Source organism: Dipodomys ordii, unplaced genomic scaffold (assembly GCF_000151885.1).
Source record: "Dipodomys ordii isolate 6190 unplaced genomic scaffold, Dord_2.0 Scaffold13, whole genome shotgun sequence".
Classification (NCBI taxonomy): Eukaryota; Metazoa; Chordata; class Mammalia; order Rodentia; family Heteromyidae; genus Dipodomys; species Dipodomys ordii.
The window spans coordinates 22,343,305-22,352,987 of record NW_012267229.1 but is presented as its reverse complement, the minus strand read 5'-3'; the positions used below and the strand labels follow the sequence as shown (position 1 = coordinate 22,352,987).

Here is a 9,683-nt window from a genome sequence, read left to right as displayed (position 1 = left end):
AAAAAAAAAAAGAGTCTCATGGAGAAAGCACCCAGGCCCAGAGTTCAAGCCCCATGACCAACCCCCCCCCCAAAAAAAAGTCTCATGGAGTTTCCTGCTGGGCTGGCTTTGAACCATGACCCTCAGATCTCAGCCTCCTGAGTAGCTAGGATTACAGGCTTGAGCTACGGGTGCCGGGCTTGCCTCCATCTTTTTACTTTTGTTTCTTCTTTTGGTGTTAGGGATCAACCTTAGGACCTTTGCTGACGTAGTAAGATTGAGTTGGAAGCTATCTTAGCCTTGTCTCAAAAATAAAAGGGGGTAAAGGGGGACTGGATGTTAGTGGCAGACCCTCTGCCTAGCATGTACAAGACTGGGCCCTAAAAGGCCAGCTTGGGCTACATAATGACCATGTCAGAAATAAAGGTTCAAGCTGGGTGCTGGTGGTATGATCCTAGCTACTCAAGAGGATGAAATCTGAGGATTGCAGTTCAAAGCCAACCAGGGCAGGAACATTTTTAAGACTCATCTCCATAAAAAAAGTAAGGAATGAAGTTGTAGCTCAAGTAGTAGAGTACTAGCCTTATGTACAAAAGATCAGGGACAGTGCCAGGCCCTGAGTTCAAGCCCCAGGACTGGCACACACAAAAATTAAAAAATAAACAGACAACCTAGACAATAAATAGACAACCTAAGTTGTGACACATTACTCATGTGAACTTAGGCAACTGCCTCTTAGTATCTCATCTTAAACCATCTAGGATTATTGTAAAAATTAAATGAAGCAACAATTGCCTATTGTACAGTAAATGCTACAGTAAATGGTGGGTAGTATAATTAAGGCAATATTTGTTTCTTTGCTTTTTAGTGTTTTGTTTTTTATAAAGTCTCATGTTTTTGTCTTGACGGGGACCAGCCTCAGACCACAATCCTCCTACCCATGTCCCCGGCATAGCTGGATGACAGGTACACGCCAGCATGCTTATCTTATTTGTTGAGATGGAGGTCTCACAAACTTTTAGCTCAGGCTGGCCTTGAACCACAATCCTCCCTATTTCTGAGCAGCTAGGATTATAGGCATGGGCCAACATAACTATAGGCAAAATATTACAAATTACCTATATGTTAAATTACAGGGAACTAGCTAGATTATGGTACATGTCCAGTTTACCCCGGTCATTAAAAGGAAAGAGTACTTACTTATGTCATTAGATATTGAAAACACAACTAGAAATCTAAATCCATAGTGTTAAGACTGATTGTCCTTGTGGTGTGGGGGTGGGGTGGGGTAAGGAGGGATGGGAGGGAGGGCGAGGGATGCGCTTAGAATTACAGTATAGGATTGCTACCATTTTCCTTCTGAATTGTTCACATTTTTTAAAAAAGATTTGAGCCTTATTTTCATAATCAGAAAACTCTTTTCACTTTAAAAACATAACTCGAATGCAAACTCCTCCTCAAGCAGCCTCAGAAACATACTCACTGTGCATTGTTCTCACTGCTCTCCTCATCAATGATTCCAGGCACAGCCTTTCCTGCAGCTCGGCTAATTTCCCTACAAGAACAAAGTGTAAGTCTAGCAAACAAAATCAAGGGAATTACATACCACATCCATCAATAGTAAATATGAACTGGATTTAAGAACTCTGGAAACTTGGAAATATAATTTTTAGGAAGTAAATAAAAAATGCCTCCTTGGAGAAGCTTGTAAAATTTACCATGAAAATATTAGACTCAGTTCCTTGCTCTTTGAGTCAGTATCCTCAACTCACATTCTAGGCTGTATCTTCAGGGTCAACAGATATCTGGCATTATGGCAAATTCAAGTGCAGAATAAATACTTCTGACTGTGGGAAAAAGCACACAGGCATCTGATGCTGTTCCCTCATGCATTCATTTTTCAATGCCCAAATGTCTCTCATCTATATTTTAGGCTCTAAATTGGTGGGAAAGTTGACTTCATCTCAGGCTCTAGGACAAGGACAGTCAGGATGGGCATGTGAACCCAAAGAGTAAATCTCAGATCATTTGCTGGAAATGCTGGGTCCAAATCATGCTCTCTAAATGGTGTGGCAAGCACACAGGCCTAGGTACAGGAGTGGAAAGCCATGAGAATTGGAAAAAAATGGAACTGGAGCCCTTGATGACAGAACTGTACAGTCAAACTACACCCAAAGCCTATTTCTGGGACCTTCGATTACACAAACCAATAAAGTATCCTTATTTTAAACCCATTTGGGCAAGGTTTCTACAGAAAGTATATTGATAAAAGGTTTCAAAAGATGGGAGGAATATAATTTGATGAATAAGTAGTAATCTAGTAAGTTGTGACAAGATAAAATGAAGCAAACAGACAAGAAAGTGGACAAGGGAAGTGGATGTGCTTCTGGATTCCAACTAATAATGAGAAGACTGGAGTTGGTGGATTATGGCTCAGGCATAAACATGAATGGCAAGTGAAAATAGGGCTGGAGGCATGGCTCAGCAATAGTATCAGCTCACAAAGCACAAGACCCTACGATTAAACTCTAGCACTGCCAAAGGAAGAAAAAGAAAAAGAAATGACCCTGAAAAGAATATATGAGAAGATATGAAAGCCACTTGTAAAGACATTTCTATGGATGAGATTGGGAAAGATAGCAGAGGTGGCATTGATCAAGATGCTCTGTACTCATAGTCTGACTTGTTGAAATTAAACCCCTTTGTACGACTACTCAAAATAATGAAAATTTTTTAAAGACATTTTTGCTTTTTATCTACTTACCTATTCAGCACACCATTGGAAACCAGAGCCTCCTTAGGATGGAAATACTTGAAATAAACATTTCTAATCACAGCATCTTACAGGAGGAAAAAAAAAAGAAAGTTCATTTTAGATTAGAAGCAAGCAGAATATCACAGACCTATACAATTTTGACCTGAAAGGTCCCATGGGGCTCTATTGGCATCCCTCCTCCCATTTTATCTTGTACCTAGGCCCAAGACCCAAACTACTGGTGAGCCCAGAATTCTGGACCACATAATCGCATCCCAGGGCTTTTACCTTGTGCTTGTGGACCCAGAAGATTATAATATACATGATAAATTGGAAATCACTGCCTCTAATTAAAAACAATAGTTACTACTTGGCACTGGTGACTCACACCTGTAATCCAAGCTACTCAGGAGGCTGAGATCGGAGGATCATGGTTTAAACCTAGCCCAGGCAGAAAAGCCTCCATAAGACACTTATCTCAAAAACTGGAAGTGGTGCTGTGGCTCAGGTGGTAGAGTGCTAGTCCTAAACACAAAGAGGCTCAAGGGCAGTGCCTGGGCTCTGAGTTCAAGTCCTACAACTGACAAAAATCAATCAGTTAATCAATAATAGTTACCATTATTCACCATGATTCCATACTCTTCTAAGAGAAAGTTAATATTGGTGTCAAATCTGGATTCTCCACCCTCTCCTAGCATCACAAGGATATCTCCACCACTGTCAAGGTACTTCTTTAGAACTTCAAACTACATAAAGAAAAAAAAATCAACCTATGAATATGTGCAGATTTTTGTCCAAAATGCATGTACTATGACTAAGACCGTAACTAGCTAAAAAGTAAGCACTTCAAAAAGGCTTTAAAATGAAAATAAAGTATAATAAAAAATTTACTATGTATACAGGATCTCCAAGCTTGTCTTTGAACATAAAACTAAAAAATACTCAAATTAATTGCCATTTCCAAAGCTAACTATCTGGTCAGCAAACCAGAAGTGGCCAACTATAAGCTAATGAAGGCTCACTGATCACCTTTCAGCAACATTCCTGGTCTCACCTACTAGATACTGTTCCTTGGTAAGGAAACCCCTCACGAGGTTTGCCAAATCTCACGTTGGGAAGAGAAAAGCAAAACCTCCTCTGGTTGAGAACCACTTATGTAGACCATCCCTTCCCCTCATTGCCCACCAAGGGTATCCATGAGAAAGCATTCCATATCATCTCAGGAAGGAGGGAATTCTGCTCAAGGTCATCAAATGACTAAACCACAGTGACAAATACAACTTGCCTCCTTTCTACTGGGAAGCTCTCTTGCTTTCACAAAGCCTAAAGGGACAGAGAACTATAACCTAATCTTGCTAACCCAGCCTGAGAAAGCCTTGGGAACTGAAGTCCAGACCAATAGCTAACATTCTTCATTAAACACTCTACCAGCAAAGAATGTGAAGTGCACACCAATGAGTGTGCCTGTATAGATTATAATTTAAAACACACTCCTCAAAAGGAACTCTCAAGGATAAGAAAAGCACAGATAAGAGATACCATTTCCTTCTATAGCTCAGTGGTCCTTTGCATGCAGCCACTTTGGGAACCACTGGTCCAGCCCAGCTTTGCTCCAGCTCAGCCCTTTCATTCTTGCACACTCTCTGGATGTCTCCCCCTCACCTTACCCACAATATGGACAACAAAAGAATCAAAGATTTTTAAATAATTTAGTTCAAAAAATCAGTTCAAAGGCATTTTCTCTGGGCCTTATCATCTAATGCCTCTTTTCTGTGCTTCTGCGGAACTATGGCACTTAGAACATTGCTATCACCAACTTCCTCCATTTCCCCTATACTATCAGTTCCTTGTGAGCAGGACCATGTTATTTGATTCTGTTCCCTAGTGTTGGTCATAGAGATGACACTGAAGTCACTATCCCTCATAAAAGATCTCTAATAAATCATTTTGGAAAATAGTGAGAGGGAAGAAGTAAGGCATAATTGCATGGACCCTGAACTCTACACAGGACTAAACCTAGATTCAATCTGTTTTTCTTTTTGATTTCTTATCAAACTCCTTTTCCAATAGTCCTAAATATCTATTGTACTCTGGCTGGTCATAGCAAGCAAGCAAGCAAGCTTGTCTATCTTTATGTTATTGACATGGTATGATCCAGGCTGTGGCTCTCACAGGAGGCACTTAAGACATTTATCACGTCATTATTTTTAATTGTCACAATATTAATGTCTAAAAGCGAAGGGTGGGGAAAGGCATGCTAAATGTCCTACAAATGTTCAGGCCAGTCCAGAGAAGAAATGTCCTACAATTTTGAATGTCTGTCTAGAAAGTCATAGAGGTAATAAAAAGAAAAATAAGCAAAACCCAACAACTGAACCTAGAATCTAACTCCACTTTCTGTTTAAATACAAAGTATGTTCTGTATGGTTTAATTTCTGGATACATAAGTAGGGGTAGGGAATGTCAACCTACAGACTATATAAGGCCTTGAAAGCATATGGTTCATGACAGGATAAACACATATTGTCATATTGCTTCTTGTCAGCTGCCCTTGGCTGTCTGCCTATATGATAATTTAGTATGGTCCACAACGATGTTATAAATATCTAAATGGCAATTAGCATTAAAAAGGTTTCCCACTCCTGTAGAGTATATTCTTGGCAAGGACTGCTGAGATGGAAGATGGGCTAATTAGTGGTTTTTTTGCCAGTCATGGGGCTTGAACTCAGTGCCTGGGCTCTGCCCTTGAGACTCTCTGTGCTCAAGTTTAGCACTCTACTGCTTGAGCCACAGTGCCACTTCCAGACTTTTCTGAGTAGTTTATTGGAGATAAAGCTCACAGACTTTCCTACCCAAGCTGGCTTTGAACTATGATCCTCAGATCTCAGCCTCCTAAGTAGTTAGAATTATAGGCATGAGCCACTGGCACCCGGCTTAATTTTTACCATTCAATAATGGTAAACACACCAACATTGTGGTGTAACGAATCTCCAGGACTCTTTTCATCTTTCAAAACAGAAACAACACCCCATTTTCCTCTCTCTCAAGATTGGCAACCACCATTCCATTCTGTTTCTTTGAATTCAACTAACTACTCTAGGAAGTAGAATCAGACAACATTTGTCTTTTAATGACAAATACCATAAGGTGACTTAGTATAACATGCTCAAAGCTCATTCATGTTCTGGTCTGTGTAAGGATTTCTTCTTCCTTTTTTTTTAGTGCTGGGGTTTGAACCCAGGGCCTTGAGTATGTTAAGCATGTACTTCACCACTGAGCTACCCTGGCCCTCTTCCTTTCTAAAGCTGAATAATATTCCACAGTAAGGTAAATACTCCTTTTTGCTCTACACTCATCTGTAAATAGATACATGTGCCATGTCCACCTTTCAGCCATTGTGAAAGTACAGCTCTGAACATGGTGTACAAATTGCTTAAGATCGGGGCTGGGAAGGTGGCTCAGTGGTCGAGCGCTTGCCTTGCATGCAAGAGGCCCTGGGTTTGATTCCTCAGCACCACATAAGCAAAAAGAAAAAAGCCGGAAGTGGCGCTGTGGCTCAAGTGGTAGAGCGCTAGCCTTGAGCTGAAGAGCTGAGGGACAGCGCCCAGGCCCAGAGTTCAGGCCCCACGACCGGACCCAAAAAAAAAAAAAATTGCTTAAGATCTTGCTTCCTATTATTTTGGATATAGACCTAGAATGAGAATGTGGATCATGGCATGATTCTATATTTAATTTTGGTGAGAAACTGCCATATTATTTTGCATTAGTGGTTTCACCTATTATACTCCCCAACGGTAAAGAGGATTCAAATTATTTTCACATCCTCATTGTTTCTTATTTAGACTATGAAACAAAATGTAAGAAGTCTAATTTTAAAGCAAAAATATCACACAGAAGTATGGATCATCACAATTCCACAATGAAGAAAAAATGAAGTGCCTGTCATAAGCAACACAGGGAGGGGCAAAGAGGATTTCAGACTCATGTTCCTAACCATCTCTCCATGCTTCTTTTCTTTTGAAAACAGGGCCTTCCATGCAGCCCAAGCTGGCCTTGAATTCTTGATTCTCCTGATTCAGTCTCCTGAATGCTAGAATTTCAAGCATGTGCCAATATACCGAGCTACTATATTTCTTCTTTATGGGTATATCTTACCTCAGCTGCAGTAAATTTTTCTCTTGGCCCAGCTGTAATCCAGAGTTTCACCCCAATTAGTTTTTCAGATGTGATTTCATCTTTTAAGCTGAAAATATGATTTAAAGGCAAATGTTAGACCCACTGAATTTCTCCCACCTAGAGAATTTAAAGAGGAATACTTTTCAGTTTTACTAGTAGTCTGTTATCACCAGTTAGAAGAGAAAACAAAGCCAGGCGCTGGTGACTTACACTTGTAATCCTAGCTACTCAGGAGGCTGAAATCTGAAGATCAAGGTTCAAAGCCAGCCCAGGCAGGAAAAGTCCTTGAGACTCTTATCTCCAATAAACCACTCAGAAAACTGGAAATGGCACTGTGGCTCAATGGTAGAACACTAGCTTTGAGTTGAAGAGCTGAAGGACAGCGCCCATGCCAGAGTTCAAGCCCCACAACTGACAAAAAAAAAAGGGGGGAAGGACAACAATACACATAGTCAGGTTCACCTCTGAATCTTCCAGTTGCTCCGAAGTCTTTTCTGCAAGGATTTGTAGCCACTGTTGGTGGTGAACACCTCCTTTTTATAGGCATTGAAAAGGATGGTGCTTCGGACCTCCTTATCCATGGTTACCTGTGAAAGAAGGGAAGATCAGAAAAAGAATTCCAAAGAAAGGCAGTCGAGGAACAAGTAGATGCCTTCCACCTCTAATTTATAAAGGAATAGTACACAAAATTGCAACCTACTTGTAAAATGCTTACAATTCTCAAAAGGTTGAAAGTGAAAAATACTGATTGATTTATCTTTTTTTCCAATTCTTGCTTGTAAAATACTAAAAGCTTCATTTTCAAACATGAAGTTTTCATGCATTTTGTATACTTGTCAGAATAAGTTCTTATCTGCTGAATGGCTGAGTAAACAATATACAAATTATTCTCCACAGAACTATAATAAATTATATTTCCATTAGCACTAATGCATTTGCTTCCATACAATCCTATTTCTGATCGTTTTTTTATCTTTACCAATAAAATACAGTAGTCCCCCTTATCTTTGTTTTTGCTTTCTAAACTATCAGTTTGCTTTTTTTTTTTTTTTTTGCTGGTATCCTGGTATCATAGTGCTGTGTGTAAGTAACCCTTATTGTAACAGCCTACTACTATATCACAATTCCTTCCTTCATCCCATCATGTAAGCGTTATTTTTTCAAAGTTCTGAGTTTGAACTCAGGGCCTCACACTTGTGCTTTATCACTTGAGCTCTACCCTTTGAGCCATGTCCCAGCCCTTTTGCTTTAGTTATTCTTCAAGTAGAGTCTAGTATCTTTGCCCAACCCATTCTCAGACTGTGATCCTTCAACCTACCTCCTGCAGCCACATCCCACACAGCTGGGAATACACATTTGAACCACCATCCCAGGCTTCTTTATTGAGATGGAGGTCTCACTAAATTCTGAACTCCAACTGCATTCCTCTCAGTCTCCGACTCAAGTAGCTGAGATTACAGGCATGAACCACTATGCCTGGAATTCAGTGGTAATTTTTTAAACATTTTGTCCAGTTGGAAAAAAAAATCCTCCATGATTTCACTATTGACACAGCTATCTTTTTCCAGTTACACACATGCTTGCTTTCATGTTGTACTGTTCTGTGCACACAATATGTATTATGCTTTTTCCAGTTTTCTGATTTAAAAATACAATTTAGATTAGCAAGACCTGTTGCAAGATTATACACTACTAAACTCGACCCTCTTAGTATCTGGGTTGACATATTTCGGCTTCTACTATGGTCATTTTTGATGGAGGAGAGATTCCCAGTCAAAGGAAATAAAAGTCTTTTGGGTTTTGTATATGGCTGTTGGAGGAAGAGGGCGATGAAGGCCACACGTCCAGCTAATAGCTTTTGTAATTCAGTCCCAGGGGACAGTAGCAGATATGGGGTGCTTTCTTACCAGAATTACTCAGAAATCAGTTCCCTTAAGGACAGGAAGAGAACTAAACACAGAACTAACATAAAAAGAAAACCACTTTGGGTACCCTGTCCAACTACTTTCTCGACAGCGGTTTAATCGGTATTTTGCCAGATGAGGGATGGAAGCGCGGCAGTAGTGACAGACTGGTCTGAGGCCCCTTGCCCCGTCGGGGACTTCCACCCACGGGCGCGGACAGGATTCCGGCCTACCCACCCAACCCCAACAGACTCGGACTTCCCAGAATCCTGGCCTGGAGGTCTCCAAGGCAGTCCGGCTAGGCCGTCGTTAGCCCCCAGGCCGCCCCAATGCCGAGACTGGCTCATGACCGTCGGAGCCCATCTTACCTGAGCCCCGGTGACCACCATCTTCACCTGACGCTGCCCAACATCCCGCCGCCAGGTATCCAAGGCCGCTTAGCAACGACGGAGGCACCACTGCGCGCTGAGGAGGCGGGGCCCCGCTCCGAAGCGACCTCCGCAGAGGCGTGATGACGTCAGCGAGGCGGATGCCTGCGGGCCTCAGGGGCTGGGGGGGGGCAAGGGCGGGGCTACTGCCGGACTGTACCATTACTACGGATGATGGGGGTAAACATAAAAACAACGAGGATTCATACCCGGAAAGAAAAGAAGTCCATTCACTATATTGTTTAATAAGAGTTATTATTGAAAACGTACAAAAATGATAAGACGTAAGGGCCAAAGTTTCGTGCCATCATGAAGGAGAACACTGAGGGCTTCCTCCGCCGCCCCCTCCGCCGCCTCGATCCCAGGGCACGGGCGCAGAAGGTCTGGGCCGGGATTGGGGCGGGGCGCTGGTATCCGGCGATCTGACCTACAGTAGCCGTA

The 9,683-nt window shown here is 41.6% G+C and overlaps 1 protein-coding gene across 2 annotated transcripts in view; it reads right to left on the bottom strand.

The window, feature by feature from the left end:
• The window catches only part of Ift52 (intraflagellar transport 52), a 28,085-nt gene extending 18,793 nt beyond the window's left edge, over positions 1-9,292 (bottom strand). For both annotated transcript variants that reach the window (XM_013010739.1, XM_013010738.1), the window contains exons 1-6: positions 9,183-9,292; positions 7,373-7,497; positions 6,890-6,977; positions 3,351-3,480; positions 2,744-2,819; positions 1,463-1,534 (exon numbers count right to left, since the gene is read on the bottom strand). In XM_013010739.1, the coding sequence (XP_012866193.1) occupies positions 1,463-1,534; positions 2,744-2,819; positions 3,351-3,480; positions 6,890-6,977; positions 7,373-7,497; positions 9,183-9,203 (512 nt within the window). In that variant the 5' untranslated portion in view covers positions 9,204-9,292. The remainder of the gene's footprint in view (positions 1-1,462; positions 1,535-2,743; positions 2,820-3,350; positions 3,481-6,889; positions 6,978-7,372; positions 7,498-9,182) is intronic.
• Positions 9,293-9,683: the final 391 nt, after the last annotated feature.